The 17,598-nt window shown below is 31.7% G+C and overlaps 2 protein-coding genes and 1 long non-coding RNA gene across 3 annotated transcripts; 2 read left to right on the top strand and 1 right to left on the bottom strand.

Moving 5' to 3' along the window:
- The first annotated feature begins 967 nt into the window (after nucleotides 1-967).
- LOC103833457 (germin-like protein subfamily 1 member 8) lies at nucleotides 968-4,293 on the top strand. Its single transcript, XM_009109541.2, has 2 exons — nucleotides 968-2,669; nucleotides 2,749-4,293. Exons 1-2 carry the CDS (start codon nucleotides 2,546-2,548, stop codon nucleotides 3,285-3,287), a joined length of 663 nt encoding a protein of 220 aa, XP_009107789.1. The 5' UTR covers nucleotides 968-2,545; the 3' UTR covers nucleotides 3,288-4,293.
- Nucleotides 4,294-8,129: 3,836 nt separating this feature from the next.
- On the bottom strand, nucleotides 8,130-15,831 carry LOC103833458. Its single transcript, XR_004450359.1, has 2 exons — nucleotides 9,328-15,831; nucleotides 8,130-9,205 (listed from the first exon to the last, which is right to left on the bottom strand). It is a non-coding gene; the product is annotated as an uncharacterized LOC103833458 (long non-coding RNA).
- A 270-nt stretch (nucleotides 15,832-16,101) lies between these two features.
- Nucleotides 16,102-17,334, top strand: LOC103833460 (ADP-ribosylation factor-like protein 5). The gene is made up of 3 exons (XM_009109542.3): nucleotides 16,102-16,301; nucleotides 16,556-16,753; nucleotides 16,854-17,334. Exons 2-3 carry the CDS (start codon nucleotides 16,562-16,564, stop codon nucleotides 17,211-17,213), a joined length of 552 nt encoding a protein of 183 aa, XP_009107790.1. The 5' UTR covers nucleotides 16,102-16,301; nucleotides 16,556-16,561; the 3' UTR covers nucleotides 17,214-17,334.
- Nucleotides 17,335-17,598: the final 264 nt, after the last annotated feature.

Below are 17,598 nucleotides of genomic sequence, written 5' to 3' on the forward strand. Positions count from 1 at the left end.
TAATTGAAAATATAAAATTAAAAATTAATTTGTCATTAATATTTTAAATGAATTACTAAAATTTCTTAGTTTTCTAATAACATATTTTTAAAATAGTATATGAACTAAAGCTTATTATATACAATTATATTTTTGTACATAAACATCTTAAACAATATATTGTTGAGAGTTTCAAAATAAATAAAAAATAATATAAAAATTTAACCTATGTTAATAAATTTATTTTAGTAAAAAATATTATATAGTCTACGAATTTTAACACATTTTTAATGATGAATGATAATTAATTTTAATTTTTTTAATTAATTTACCTATTTAATATAATTTTATCATATTTAATTCAGATAGCACTTCTATTTTATATAACACATAATATAATTATATAATTTATACAAAATAGTATATAATTTTATTTTCTTGTTTTATAATAAAATTTAAGTTAACTTTGATTTATAACAATATAATATTACTAATTACGAAATTAATTAATATATTATTTTATAAAAATATTTAAGTTTTTTAAGTAAGATTTTGATAGATTTTTTTCCACAGATTTTATATAATTAAAAAAATAAAATTTAAATTTGTAGTTTATTTATTATTAATGTAAATAATCAAATATGTCATATTAACTATTTTTTAAGTTGTCCTACTATGACTTATTAATGGTAGATAAAAATAGGATTCTTAATTAATAGATTATATATGAACTAAAGTTATATACTATTATATTTTTGTACAAAAAAATTTTAAACAATATATTTTTGAGAGTTTCAAAATAAATAAAAAGATTATATACAGTTGTAGATATAAAAGTTTAAGAGAAATTCTCAACGATATCTTTTTTTAAGTTTTTGTCACGAAAATAGCACTCAATGAAGAAAATGACCAAAATAAGTTTTATTAAAGAGTAAAAATATATTTTTACCCTAGGATTAACTAATTTAGACTTAGGGTTTAGAGTTAAGGGGTGGAGTATTTGGAACATGGTTTTAAATTTTAAAAAATAAAAAATTAAAATTAAAATTTTCAAAATAATAAGGGCTATTTTGGTTATTTTCGTTCTTGAGATCTATTTTTGTGACAAAACCTTAAAAATAATTATTTGAGAGAATTTCCCAAAGTTTATCCTATATTAATAAATTTATTTTTGTATAAAAATATTATATAGTGTACGAATTTAATCCATTTTAAGATGAATGATAATTTATTTAAATGAAACAATTTTAATGGTTTTTGTTAATTCACCTATTTAATATAGTTTTATCATATTAGTTCAAGGGGAAATTACATGTTTACCACTTTCATGGTACCACTTTTCATTTTTACCACCCCTAAGAAGACATTTTCAAAAATACCTTCTTCATTAAGTGGCAAAAGACTCTTATGCTCTTGTTATTTATATATATAATACATCATTATTTAAATAAAAAATAATAATAAAAAAGTAATAAATAAATAAAATATAAAATAAAATAAAATTAAAAGTAAAATTAAAAAAGTAAGATTTTGTTAAATTTTTTTCAACAGATTTTGTTATAATTAAAAAAAATTATAGTTGATTTATTATTAATGTAAATAATCAAATATGTCATATCAACTAATTTTTAAGTGGTTCTACTATGACTTATTAATGGTAGATAAAAATAGACTCTAAATTAATAGATTAGATTTGTATAGACGTTTTGTTAGGAAAAAAAATTAATGATTTGTTCTAAAATTTTATAAACTAAAATATTAGTAACAGACTAAAAGTATAACATTTTTTTTTGTAACTTAAGTATAACATTTTTAGAAGATTAACAAACAATAAATTAAAATAACTCATTGTGGACATGATTTTATGGTTCCTTGTTGCTTAATGAAACAATAAAACAAAAAAGAAAAACAAAATCACCAAGTTCATATGTTTCATTTTTCAAGTTAGCTCTACAACCCATGCAATTTGAAAGATTATTAAAATCGTCACGTATAAACTTATAAACAATCTTATTATCAAATAGACCTTTGCGGTCGCTTGTATGACTGAGTCAATGCCATCACTTGGCATTTTAAACTTCAAGTACATGATCTTTTCAACTAAAGTTATAATCTTCTTTATTTTGTGCATTTAATTAAGATATTACTAACATAAACATGGTAGCAACAAATAACTCCCAACATAATGCAACTTCAGGGATGCCGGTGTAATCAACATTTTACCATTTCAAACTTCGAGATAATGAAAGCTACAATTTAACATGGTAACAATATAATAATTTAAACGGCAACCAACGTAATACGACTTTCAGAGAACACGGTTGAATAAGTTTTACCAATTCAGATCTTAGATGATTAAAGCTACATGTTGGAGTTCTTTAGATTAAGGAATCAATGTAGCAGATATATACGTATTGACGTGTTCAACACCCAAAATCTTCTATAAATTGAACTCCTTTTCTCACAAGTTTCTCACATCTTCATTGGAACCAAAAAAAAACAAAGAGATTAACAATAATTAATCCTTATTTTCTTCAGAATATACTATATACACATACACTTGGCAATGAAGAGTCTCTCTTGTATTGCAGTTCTATCTCTCTTGGCTTTGACACTTCCATTAGCCATTGCTTCTGATCCAAGCCCCCTTCAAGATTTCTGCGTTGGTGTCAATACACCAGCAAGTGGAGGTATGCATGATTTCTTAACTTCTTAAATATATATTTATGCTAATTTTTTGCATTACTTATATTTTTAAACCGTTTTCAGTGTTTGTGAATGGAAAGTTCTGCAAGGATCCAAGGATCGTTAACGCAGATGACTTCTTTTCCTCAGTACTCAACAGACCTGGAAATGTAAATAACGCTGTTGGGTCCAATGTGACAACCGTCAATGTTAACAACCTTGGTGGATTGAACACCCTTGGAATCTCACTTGTTCGTATAGACTATGCACCCAACGGTCAGAACCCACCTCACACTCACCCACGTGCCACTGAGATCTTGATTGTCCAACAAGGAACCTTGCTTGTAGGGTTTGTCTCTTCAAACCAAGATGGAAACCGTCTTTTCGCCAAAACGCTCAATGTTGGTGATGTATTTGTGTTTCCAGAAGGACTCATCCATTTCCAGTTCAACCTAGGACGAACTCCAGCGGTTGCAATCGCTGCGTTGAGCAGCCAAAACGCAGGTGTTATCACGATTGCTAACACAGTGTTTGGGTCTAACCCAGCTATAGACCCTAATGTTCTTGCAAGGGCATTCCAGATGGATGCTAATGTCATCAGGGATTTACAAAATAGGTTCTAATAAAATAAGAAATGTCGTACTTGGAATTGCTTTATATTACGTTCTTTGTTCAGAATAATGATTACAAAATCAGTATGATGTATGATGTTGTTTGTTTGTTTTTATCTTAACTGAAGTTTTTTCAGTGAATAAATAATCTTGTGCTAAAGGTCAGGTGGCTAATTAGTTTAGAACTTTATATTAGTAATTTAGTATTGAGCATGTTGTGCCTAAGGTTCATGAGGCTTTAAACAAACAGTAAACTAATGCTGTCTTCTGAAACTAATATATAATTATGATTTATAAATTTATATAAATAGCTAGAAAATAATAAATATTTTTTGTATCATTAACGGTGATAGATGAGGTATCTTCATCATCATCTTTAATCTACTATCTGGGCTAGACGCCAACTTTCTGCCTCAGAGGATGCAATCTGGATAGTTTCCAAAGGGGAAATTTTTTTTTCGTTGAATTTTTTTCCGTTTCGAACTTTCCAGTTGTACCTACCATATGATCCAAGGCACAAAGGCAAGGAGAGAACCCAGAACTTTTAATTCTGTTGCGCGCCATAGAAGGTGATCAAGGTTGCTATATATCTAAGTGCAGGAGAATAACCCCTGAGAATGAGAAATGTTCAATAGTGACCAAGCTTGGACGAGAGAGGACATTAATTCAAAGAGCATATGTTTACGTGTTTCCTCTTCTACGCCACAGCGTGGGCAGGTATTGTCAGTGCCGCAATGGTGGTCAGAGAGCGAACTACAAACCGGAACATAATTGGATATCGCTTGCCAAAATAATGTTTGATCTTTTTGGTTGTCTTCATCGACCATACTTTGGCTTTCAGGCCAGTGGTACTAGGTTATATGATTTGATCCAGTTCAAATACTTCTATTGTTTCCATAGCTAGGTCATATCCTGATTTGAAGCTCCTGATTTGGTGAGGTTCCAATAGAAGCTTCTGGTTAAAAAAAAAAGAAAAATCTTCAATTTTGGCGTAGAAACCCACGTAAATATATAAAAACAATAATTAAAGTGAACTGTGCAACCCAAATATTAATTTGAGTCCAAATAAAAATGTAGAAAACATATTGGGCTTTTGGCCTGTTACAAAAAGAAACAAATAAAATCAGAAAAGGGTGCAAACCAAGACTATCGAACATGGGTTGCGGATTTAAGGGGTGTCAAAGAAAGAGATTTTTACAATCTGCGCTAAGATAGATAACTGTAAATGGCTTACAAAGACATTCTTTATTATTTAAGGGGTGTCAGCTGACACCCCTACTCTCCATGTAGGTCCGCCACACCGTGTGTGCGAGGGTCTAAGGCTGCGGATGAGTGGAATGTCGCGAGGAACCAGCAGTTCCGGTAAGGTTTCAAGTTTCCATTCCTAAGCAAGGATGGTTTTATCAAATAAATGCGCTGGTTTAAGAAAATTATAAAATAAAAATATTAAATTATAAGTATAACATTTTTAGAAGTTAACAAACAATAAAATTAAAAGAACTCATTGTGGAGATGGTGGTATGGTCCCTTGTTGCTTAATGAAACAATAAAACCAAAACAACAAAAAATCACCAAGCTCACATTTGACATTTTTCAAGTCAGCTCTGCAACGCATGCAATTTGAAAGAATATTAAAATCTTTTTTTTTTGAATTATACAGAGGTATCCTGGCCCCACATAAGTGATCCAGACTAGTCACGTGTTGCCACGTGTCGGTCCTCTGTCCCTGGCGATGCCGAAATGTTAATTCCCCAGTGGCCGGGATTCGAACCCAGGTGGCGGTACTCACAGCTGTAAGCCCTTTACCACTAGAGATAGAAGCCCCGGTTAAGAATATTAAAATCGTCACGTATAATTATGAACAATCTTATTATCAAATAGACCTTTGCGGAACTGAGTTGTTATAATAACTCTATCATTGCCATCACTTGCCATTTTAAACTTTAAGTACATGGTCTTTTCAATTAGCCATATAATTTTGTTTATTTTGTGCATTTTAAGATATTACTAACATAAACATGGTAGAACAGAATCCTACTATATAAAAGGGACTAAATCTCTTCTTTCTAAGCCATGCCACATGGACAAAATATTATGAACCAACCAAGATGCCATGTCATCCGGATTGGGCTTGAGTCAAAATAAAAAGCTATTTTCAGAGCCCATTCGACCCATCTTGAAGCTCATTCCCGAGCCACTCTCTCATAAGCATAATTCTGTATTCTAAACATCCCGTGTTAAATTTTTTTTAAACACTCATATCTTAGAAATAGTTTAGAAAATATCTTTATATAAATATTTTTTCTTGAATAATATTTAATTAAAATTTTTTGTTTCTTTTTAACTTTTATAATAAAAATATTGTCTTCAGATAACAACAAAATATATATAAGAATTATCTTATTTTAAAATTTTTTGATAATTTTATTATATTATTTTAGAATCAATCATTTAATATTAATATAACATATCAATTTTATATGATTAAAATAAAATTCATTTTTAATTATATATAAAATTCATTAAGGGTATTTTTTTAATTAACACATTAGAGAATCAGTTAGAAATTAATAATAAATCAATAACCTATCTAAAAGTCTAAAACCTAATAAAATATGAAAAATAAGAAAAACTAACTAAGTTTTAATATAAAATAGAAATTTAATATTACTAAAATAAAATTCATTTTTAATATATATATAATATTCATTAAGGGTCTTTTTAAATTAATAAATTAACCACTTAGCTAAAAATAAATAATAAATCATTAATTTAGCTAAAACCTAATAAAAACATGACAAACAAGCAAATTTACTAAAATTATGGATAATATAAAATATGATTGATTCTTTAATACAAAATTCAAATAAAAGTTTTGTTAAATAAAACATAAGTTTGTCGTATCGGTGTTACAAAAAAAATCATTAATAGTATCGTAGGAATTATGTCTTTCCTATTAGCGAATAAAATTGAAGCAGATTTTTGGAGGATAGCTCAATGTGTAGACGAGATTATGGAAATTGATATGGGAGTTGAGGTAACGGACACAACTGTTCCTCTGCAAAGAAACGCTCCTGCTAGACATCCTGGATAAATGAAAGAGACATTTCTGGACTTGGCTTTGTGTTAATGGATGGTGACTTTCCAATGTTGTTTGGAGCAAGGGCCGATATACACGCACCAAATCACCACTGCAAGCGGAAGCTGAAAGTTTGCTATGGGCAATGCAAGTGATACTGAAGTTTTTGATTGGCCTGCGTTGGACTCAGAGCTCGACGAAATACAGGCTGTATCCAAAGAATTTTCTTAATTTTCTATTGCTTATATTCCTAGATCTTTAAAATTCCGTACGAATAGCCTAGCAAAAAGTGTCCGATCACGCGCATCTCGATCAGCTTTTGTAAATCCTTTTGCACCAAGTTGGCTACCCCACAAGCTAGCATGAGGGTGCCAAAAAAGAAAATAAAGCTGAAAGTGAAACTAAATATTCCAATGAACAAATTTATCATAAGTCCATATTTATGTGGATGTCTATATGGGACAAACAATTGTTTTCAGATAATTATAGAATATAGTCACGAAAATCAATCTTAAAATATATAATTTAAAAAAATCATTTAAACAAACCATCAAAATTTTCAATATTACACCAAATAAGAATATAAATACCAACTATATTCTCTTCATGTATAATGTATTGTGGTAAGATTCAAACAAAATTAACTTACTTTACAGTAAGGAAAAATTAGATTTTTAATTCCAAATTTACAGTAAAAACATAACATTTTATAAAACTAAACAATTGACATAATAGTACAAAAATATGGAAAAAAAAAATAAAATACTATCCGCGCGTAGCGCGGACAAGGACCTAGTCTATATTATAATGATTGAGTTTTTGCTCTCTCTTAAGGGTGTCCACCTCAGTAGTTCATTTATTTTGGTGGGATTCATCTTTATGCTTTCGTTTTAATATATTATCTACTAGGATCGGCCCGCCCTACGGGCGGGATTTGACTTTAAAAATAGTTTCGACAGGTATAGTATACGTTTAATAAGCATTATTTTTTTTAAAGAATTTATATTATTTTTAACATTTGTTTATACAATTAATATGACCGAATTCTTATTATTGTTGCTGATTTAATTCAGAGTTGTCAGATTTTATAATGTTTGTAGTATTATAACTCTATAAAATACATAAACAATCGAAATCGATCAAAAGAGAATGAGATTTTTCAAATACCATGGTATCTTTTTGTGAAGGCTTACAATATAGCGGAGATGAAATTAAATAATATTTATTTACCAAATTATAAATAATTAACCTTAAAATATGAATATCTAAATATAATATTACTCCCAAATTTAGTACTCCTATTAGTTTTTTTAAATAATGTTTCTTTTTGTTTATGGTATATAATAACAAATAATCTTTTTCATATCTTTTATGATCACTTAAATTGCTTAAAAATAAAAAAATTATATTTATTTCAAAATTATTTGTATCAATATCAATAAATAATGAAATTAATAAAAATAATCTAACATATATATGGATGATGATGCTTTTTCCTTGTTTAATATTTGTTTTTATTGTGAAATTTATTACACAAATGAGCAAATGATCATACTGACAATTACTTTTGAATAGTACTCCACATGGAGTGGATGAAAGCGCACATCAAAAAAGTAAAATGCAACCGGTTTTGGTTTTGGTGTATAAAATACAACCGGTTTTGGTTTTGGTATATGCACATCCCAATACCAGATACACATAATTTAATCATATTTCACATATTTATCTTTATTTTTCATCGTTGTCATGAGAGAAACGAAGTGCAAAAAAACAAAAATCATCAAATATTTGGTCACTGGATGGGAAAGACGTTCTCTTCTGGAACAATTTGATAGCATATTAAGATAAACTCATTTAATGACTCATAGACCAAAAGAATCCCAACATATTAGGAAAATACACGAACGAAGGGATTAAGAAAGAAAGACAGAAGGACTCTCTTTTTACGAAAAAAACAGAGCATGTGCGAAAGGATTAAGCTTTCCCTACTCAAATCGTCTCTCAAGTCATTTCCAAAACTTTTATTACTATCTTCTTGACGAAGGCAGCATTCTGATTTCAATCCTGAAGTTTTCCTGTGAGGATACTTCTCCCAACACACTAACACAGAAACAATATAGTTAAGATCTTTAAGGCCTCTTTGGCACACGAGAAACCACTCTTCTTCATAAAAAGCAATTAAGAAATCTAGAAAAAAAATTGATTAATTAACAAAAAGAAACTATATCATCAAACCAATATTCTTACTTTTAGGGTGTCTTTTCAGAAAATATTATGTCGTTAAGCACAAACGAAGACATAAAGATTAATTAGCATATTGATCAGAAGTCATTATCTGAGAGACAAACTTTATCACAGTCTGGGACCAGTTCCTGTAGCAGCTTCATCCATGCACTAATCTTCTCCCTTCTCTCTTATAATCTGAAAATTAGTAGTGAATTAGCAATTAATCAACTGATTAAGATTAAAAAAAAGAGTTGTGCAAATATGTGAGATGCTAAGTTACTCGAGCTCTAACATGAATATATGAAAAGCTTCTCATTCTATTCCAAGCTTTTTATTCTTCTTCTTCGTTGAGCTTTTAGCCTATAGATAATGTTAGTGATATGTGTCAAGGATTCATCAATCACTGGCTTGATCACATGTCAACAAAACATAATTTGTATCTCACAACTTGTGTCTCACCTTCTTGTCGAGTTCTTTTATCTTGCGAGACCGATTGTTCTGGCTAGCTCCCGCGCTCAGAAACCAAACGCTGAGATGAATCTGTCTCACCAGGCTCGGTTTTGAGACTTTCCAGATAAGAGTAGGAGTTAGAAGGTACCAATCTGCGCCACCGAGTACTTGGCCACTATCAAAGTTCATTTTTACAGAAATCAAAACAGGTCTAAGAACAAACAATCCCAAACCACTACATATACAATCCCAAACCACTACATATAGATTGGGAAGAAGAAGAAGAGAAGCACAAACCATCTGTATTAAGGAGCTGGAGGTGTCTCTGTCTAAGCTTATTACAGAGGTTGTTAACCGTCTCTGTAGCGTCGGTGTGATGTTCTTTGAGCTCGCAGACAGACATAGCCTTCTCCGCCGCCGATAAGATGATCGTAAGAGAAAGAATGCTCACCTATTTATACTCTCATATTCACCGACTCCTAATCAAAGCACGCATTCAAGGCTATATCGTGGTGATTGAATTAAGGGGGGAGTAAACACGGAGAAGAAAGAAACGGATGCACGAAGATGAAAAGTCTCTCTACAATGAAGAAGAAGATGACAAAGCCAAAATTTTAGGTTTTTTTTATCAGGTTACGGGCCGATATTAAATAAAACTTAGCCCAACACTTTTCCAGCCCATCATACAAAAACAAATACAGATGAAACGCAGACCACAACTTAAAGTGGACGCGTGTTGGACGCTCCTGAACCCAATTTGTGCGCTGGCATCCTATGTGGCATAGCTGGGAGTGATTCAAAGCCTATTTTATATATAAAAATTCGTAAAAATTTACAATAAATATCACTTAGTGCAGCGATTTACACATCTTTAAAAAGACTAACAATCTGGGTTCGAATAGAAACCATGGGTGTTTTGTATGTTTTTATGATTAAATTTAACTAAAGGCAATTATGATTTTTACAACTCGTTTTCCTCTTTAGACTTTTAGATTTTCTGCAATATTGACTCCGACGGCTCATAATTTTTCACGAGGTATACATCAATTTCTTTGTTTTGTCGTTTTCATGAAAACATCATAAATCTGTATATATACTACTCGATTATAGGATGAAACGAGTAAAAAATAATTTCTTTTTAAGAATCTTGATTTTCGAACCGAATCAGTCTAAATCGTCACCGTTGGTGTCCGAGTTACGTTTTCTGGTGATTTTACGGCCCTCAGCGATGAGTTTTTGAAAAGGGTTGTTTAATGAATTAATGGTTGTTGGGTCATTTTAATTAACTCACGGCATATCGGACCCAATTTCTACATAAGCCTTAAAAGGTAAAGCTGACGTCTGACAGGCCCAAAGAAGCATCCTAATCGTCTATTCCTTTTCACCGTCTCTAAGCTAGGACCTAGAGTTCTCCCACTTCGTCGCTTAACTCTCACCTCAGTGCCGCGTATCATTGCAACTCTTTAAATTGATAGAATTTCATAGTCCTACAGAAAACTTGATTAATATAACTATTCTTTGTTGTTTGTTCTACTTTCTGAAGTTGTCCACTAAGACATATATGCCATGGAGGGATTCACTAATTTTCCAGACTTCAAATCCGAATTAAAACACATTGGTAGTTTCAAGGAGGAGGTGAACAAAATCGTTTACACAGCCGACAACTACAGGAACAACAAATGAAAAACACAGCTTCTTGGACGGAATAAAAGGGTTCGCATAGACCTGAGATGAGCACATGGAGATTAATTTTTTATTTCTGTTAAAAGATCTCGCCTTGATCATATTTATAGGGTTATGTATATTTTCTTGCTCTATGTCTAATAAAAGGTTTCACTATTGTTTGGAGTTTCTAAACCGTGGTAGATAATTATTTTCTTATACTTGCACAGCTTGCGGATTTACCGGATAGCTAATGAGGATGGAAATTAGTCAGCGTATTAGATGTTGAATCTCAGCGGATATATGGATCTCTGTCCGACATATTTATGGTGAAAATGTTGCTAGATGTCGAATTCATGAAGATAAATCGGAAACTCTTTTAGACGTCTACACATAAGATGTGAAATATCAACACATAAGAAATCACCGGTTATTCTCATATCAACCTAATCGATCTATTATAATATAGATTATATACAACACGGAAAAGTTAAAAAAAAAATCATACATAAAACTACACAATACATCTAACGTACCCGACTCCGCGTTTGCGCGGGAAGCTATACCCCTAGTGTTTTAAATAACTCCCAACATAATATAACTTCAAGGATGCCGGTGTAATCAACATCTTACCATTTCAAACTTCTAGATAATGAAAGCTACAATTTAACATGGCAACAATATAATAATTTAAATGGCAACCAACATAATACGACTTTCAGAGAACACGGTTGAATAAGTTTTACCAATTCAGATCTTAGATGATTAAAGCTACATGTTGGAGTTCTTTAGATTAAGGAATCAATGTAGCAGATATATAGATTAAAGCTACATTTTTTATCATTTTTTATTTTTATTTTTTTTGTAACACTTTTTCTTTTGTAACACTTTTGTTTGTTTTTATCTTAGCTGAAGTTTTTTCAGTGAATAAATAATCTTGTGCCAAAGGTCAGGTGGCTTAGTTTATAACTTTATATTAGTACTGAGCATGTTGTGCCTAAGGTTCATGAGGCTTTATACAAACACTGAACTAATGTTGTATATATAATTATGATTTATAAATAGTTACAAAACACTAAAGATTTGTTGTATCATTAATAAAATTTTCACTAGGTTCCATAATTCTTTTCACGAAATCTTTGTCAGCATTGGCTATATTTAGTAGAATCTAGTTAGACTCATCTGAATTAAATCATGTTTCACAATCAGTCATTCATAAACTTCCAACATAATTTGACGTTTCGGTAACCAGTAACTGGTTGAGTACCTAGAACTACGGTTAAAAGGCTTAATTAATTCAAGAAAAAGTCCTCCAGCATCTAAGTAATGATATTACTTTGGTTTTTTGGATTACAACTTGGATACATTTGGATATTCGACTCTAGATTATAATAGTAGGCTTACAAGCTTTAGCTCTGGTCACCATTTTTCCTTTTCTTCCTCGTGTCTTTCACCCAGTTTTTTTTTTGTATATTAGTAATATTAGTCGAGTTCTTCCTAATCATCAGCAAAAAAATACAACGAATACGTCTTATTTTGTAATAGTATATCTGAATTCGAACATTTATCAAAGAGGGAAAATAATTTTTGCTTAAATCCGTGCTACAAGCTATTGCAACGTATGTAATGTCTTGTTTCGCTCTACACAAGATTTTTTTTCTTTTTGAAACACAAACTTCCATTAATATGCAAAACAGAGATTAGGTGGTTGCCATAACAGCGTTAGCCAGTTACAGCACTATCACCTTATAAGCCATGTTTTGCCAAGCTGTCTGCTACAAAGTTAATTTGAAGGGAGATCCAATTAAAAGATATGGGTCAACACATTCAGCCCAAAAGAAAAATTACAGATACGATCCATAGATCTTTATGACTGTGTTTCCTTCAGTGATGGCTTTGATAAGCTGTGAGGAGTCAGATTCACACCTCACTTCTTTGATTCCTATGATATAGAGCAGTTGGATGTTATAACAGTCTGTGTTCGCATGTGAAAAGTAAGGAGGATCTGGTGTGCAGGTTGAAGAAGTTCATGTACAGACTAAAACAGTCTCCCATACAATGAAAAAGGAACAAAGATACATAAGGAAATTTTATGATTTGTCCGTTTGTTTTTCATACTTAAATATACATGAATCAGTATATCTATTGATGTACGTCGATAATATGCTATTAGTGTTACACCAAAAAAAATGCTATTAGTGTCGAATAATTTAATGGGGGATCAAGAAGCTAAAGCAAGGCTTCATGGCTGAATTTGAAATGAAGGATCTAGGAGCTGCAACTAAGATCCTTAGAACTGATATTATTAGGGACATAGAAAAATGGGTTCTAAAATATCACAAAAAGTACATTGAGAAAGTACGTACGTACCTATGACGTTCCACATGAGCAAAGCAAACACGATAAGTACGTTTTTGGGTTCAAATATGTCAATAATGCACAATTCATAAATAAGGCCTCTAACATATATAAGTTTGATGAGTAAATTTTCTTATATGCAATAATGCCAATGCAGTAGGATCACTCAAGTATGTCATGGTAGGTTAGAGGCCTTATTTAGCACACATGATGGGTGTGATTAGTATATTTATGAATTGTTTAGGAAGGCTGCACTGGAAAGTGGTAAAGTGGATACTAATATAACTAAAAAGAACTTTAAGATTAAGTCTGGCATTCACTAGAAACTCAAAGTTTATGGAAGAAGGATTTCCATATGCATACTAGCTACTGATCTCAAAAGAAGATGATCGGTAACATGATAATTCTAGGTTGGATATGTAAAATATATATAACATAATTCGATAACATAATAAGATTTTAAAAATCTTGTGCAACTATATGTTCCAGATAACATAAATTAATAACTAATGCATATAAAATTTATATAAATGTAAAACAAATATCATATTATTTGTTTTCTTATCCATAATGACGTCCATCTTTAATTGTTCTAAACACTTTAACATTTGATATTAATTTTTTTGTATTTGACACCTAAACATGCCTCTACATTTAAAGTACAGATATACACTAAATAATCGAATAAAAACAAAATGAAATTTGTATTTGTAAAATTTAACCAACATATACCTTCAAAATTTAATTTTTCTTCTTAGTTTTATATGAAAATGTAATTCAAAAAATATAAATCTACAAAATTTATATAAATTAATAATTCTATACATTAATAAAATATTATAATACTAATATTAATAATTTATTGAGTTTTTTTGTTGTATGTATTTCAAATTTGAGGAAACACTATCAGTTGGAGATCGAGACTTCAACACATAGTAGTACTATCTACTACTGAATCAGAATGCATGGTTCTGATAGAAGCTTACAAGAAGGCTTTGTGGTTAAAAGGTAGATTAGTGATTTGGGTATAACACATGAGAATGTAAGTGTGGTTCTCAAAACTCGTAGAGTGATTTTACACCCAAAAAAAAAAACTCGTAGAGTGATTGATATACACTTAACAAAAATGATAATTTCTTAGAGAACTAAGCACATCAATACAAGGTTGCACTTCATCAGAGATGTTATTGAAGATGAAGATGAAGATGTTTTTCTATAAAAGATACATACTACAAAAAATCCGAAGGACTAACTAACAGAGAAAATACATGGGAAGAAGTTAGAGCAGGGGCGAGTGAGCCTCAAAGTTCTTGCCTAAAAATTCATAGGATATCGAGAAAGTTTTATGTTGACTGGATCATGGCGCATGAAAAAGAAGAAAGCAAGGGATAAACTATCAGGTAAAGAAAATCGTCATGACAAATTTAGTTAAGGTATTTCTCTTGTGTCTGTGCAGCAGAGTAGTTGAGGAATCTGCTGTTAGTGCAAGATGACACAACAATATGTTAGTGCAGAAGATAAATCAAGAGACAAATACACAAGCAAACACCAATGCTTTTATTAGAATCTCCTTTAAACGATCTTTACGAGACTTGCTTATTCAGCTTTTACACGTCAGTGTTAACACCCTAACACACGCTACTGAAAGATTTCTAAGCTACCCGCTTATGTCTCTTCTCCGTCAAGTACTTCAGCCACTGCTTCAGTACGACCCAAGAACACCTCCAAGAGCTTCTCTCTCTCTCTCTATAAGATCAGCCTCCGTGTCTCTGTCTCTATACAGACGACCCCATAGCTATCTTATAGTTATTCTCCATGTTCCCGAAACCCTAGTCTCCAAGGCAACATGTATGGACATCTTCCATAACAATAAGTGCAACTTTCCTTTTCTTGCAATGCACTTATTCCTCTTTCTTTAAGTCATAAACTTGCTCCTCAAGTTTATTCCTCTTTCCATATCTCCAAGATACTCCCTTGCTCTCCAAGTCTACACGACTCCAGCTCAGCATCTTGACTCCACATGGTCTTCACCACTCACTACGATGTCTGCTTCAGCAACTACGTCAGCGACTATTTCATGACGTACATCTTACATCTTCATTTGCAACTATAGTTGAGCAGAAGTAACACCTCGAAAAGACACTCACTTTAAGTAGCCACTAGAGTAGGTGTGAAAAGGGATGTGTGAATCTTTAAAGGTCCATAAATGAGGAATCGCGAACCTCAGGTTTTAACAATGAAAGTTGGGAATTACAAAGAATAATATGCAAAGGAGTCGTATCAAGACACATGAGCTGAGCTTCTTACCAGAGTATTTTGGTGGAACTGGTGAAAAGGCTAACACGATCAATAACTATCATTGAAGGAAGATGTGATATTCAAGTTCAAGAAGAAAAGGACGCTAGACTGATAACAAAGATTTTCACAAGAAGTCAAATGTGGAGAATGTGAATCTCCGACTATATTTTGTCAAAAATCTGGACAGTTATCAAAGACCAAACGTCTACTTGGGTTGAATGCATATTTCGAAGAGAGGAAAAAAAGAAACGGAAGGATATGGACCGAAAGTTATGACATACGCCATATATATAAGACAAAACAAATGCGGTTTAAGGATTTTATTATACAAGTAAAAGCACTTCCAACAATAAGAATTTCCAAGAGTTAAAAAAAAAATAAGTATTAATATTTTAGTAAATTATATTTAGACAATTAAAAGTTAATTGTAAAATAAAAATCCAACCAATATATACGTTACAAATGTTATTTGGAGATATAATGAAATTCTAATAAATTTTGATATAATTTTTTTTTTCATTTTTTCTCCTAATTTTATTTCTTTTTCTTTTTCTTAACAATATAATGATTTTATTTGCATAACAATGTTGTGTTTTTTTTTGGTTTTTTTTTTTGTTTTGCATAAAACTTCTATCAAATAATAGTAATAGATCGGGGTTTAAGTCTTTTAAGCTGTAAATATTTTTAGTCTTGTAAGCTATAAATATTGTTTTAAATCTAGTAAAATTTAAAGGATAAAAATTTTCCATTATAATTTTGTAGTGTATTTTTTAATATATAGATTGGTGGTTGAATTGTATGGAGGTTGAAACTTTACACAGGCTCTATTTTCATTCTTGCATACTTTTTTTCATAGATCGATAAGAAAGCAACCTCCGGAAGTAAAGTTCGAGCTTTCCCCTGGGGACTCGAATTTCATTTTTTTGATTTGCCTCCGCCAAGCTGAATCCAAGGTTTGATCTCCGATTCTCAATCCACTTTTCATTTCACGACTGTTTTCCATCATCCCCCGAAGTAGAGAACAATTTTGGATCTTTAATACACAAATCCAATTCAGGAATCTATTGATAAAAACATAACCTGGGTCAAAATCAAAACTGGATCTTTAGTGTTTTCTCCAAATAAATCAATCTCAACTCTTGCCGTGAATAAAAGGGAAAGAAAGATTCAGTTATCTTTTTTTTTCTTTGTTATTACATGAAACCAGAGAGACATGGGAGCTTTCGCATCTAGGTTTTGGTTCATGATGTTCCCTGCAAAAGAGTACAAGATTGTCGTTGTCGGTTTGGACAACGCCGGTAAAACGACGACGCTTTACAAGCTTCACTTGGGTGAAGTTGTCACTACTCATCCTACCGTCGGAAGTAATGTCGAAGAGCTCGTTTACAAGAACATCCGCTTCGAGGTAACCCCCCCAAAGCTTTCAGAGGTTCTTGGTCGGACATTGTTTGGATTCTAACATAACTTCCACTGTCTCTATGTGTTTGAACTGGATGCTCTGTTAGGTGTGGGATCTTGGTGGGCAAGATAGGCTGAGAACATCGTGGGCAACGTACTATAGAGGAACCAATGCTGTGATCGTGGTTATAGATAGCACAGACAGAGCCAGAATCTCTCTCATGAAAGATGAGCTGTTCAGATTACTGGGGCATGAGGATCTTCAGAACTCGGTGATACTCGTGTTTGCAAACAAACAGGACCTGAAAGACGCTATGAGCCCCGCTGAAATCACGGACGCGCTTAACCTTCATAGTATCAAGAACCATGATTGGCACATTCAAGCAAGCTGTGCAGTTACTGGTGAGGGATTGCATGATGGGCTTGGTTGGATTGCTCAGAAAGTTACTGATAAAGCTCCAAAGTAAAAAAGAGGAAATGTCAGAAAATGAATCATATAACTTCAATAATTATTGTTCTTTATTACAATGTATCTATTCCACTCGTCATATCATGAGATTTGGTTTACTCTGATTGCATTGGACTCAAGAGACCAACTTCTGATCAATTCACTCTTCACAAGATCTTACTGTATTCTCTTTCAGGAATTGCAATATCGACCGCTGGCATTTCCTCTTGAGTTGGCTCCAATAAAACAAGCTTATTAGGTTTCATTTTACGGCTGCAGAGCAAATATATTTATTAAGGTTGATTGGTTAGTTTTTAGGGATGCAAAGAAACATGTGGATGTCACGTCTAGAGCTAAAAACAAATTATTTAAACCGTTTGGGATGATTTTGCACATATGCCAAC

This window comes from Brassica rapa, chromosome A08 (genome assembly GCF_000309985.2).
Source record: "Brassica rapa cultivar Chiifu-401-42 chromosome A08, CAAS_Brap_v3.01, whole genome shotgun sequence".
Classification (NCBI taxonomy): Eukaryota; Viridiplantae; Streptophyta; class Magnoliopsida; order Brassicales; family Brassicaceae; genus Brassica; species Brassica rapa.

Coding starts and splice junctions, on each gene's coding strand:
- LOC103833460 (XM_009109542.3), top strand. CDS start 16,562: ATGGGAGCTTTCGCATCTAGGTTTTGGTTCATGATGTTCCCTGCAAAA. Junction 16,754..16,853: donor ACAAGAACATCCGCTTCGAG/GTAACCCCCCCA, acceptor ATGCTCTGTTAG/GTGTGGGATCTTGGTGGGCA.
- LOC103833457 (XM_009109541.2), top strand. CDS start 2,546: ATGAAGAGTCTCTCTTGTATTGCAGTTCTATCTCTCTTGGCTTTGACA. Junction 2,670..2,748: donor CAATACACCAGCAAGTGGAG/GTATGCATGATT, acceptor AACCGTTTTCAG/TGTTTGTGAATGGAAAGTTC.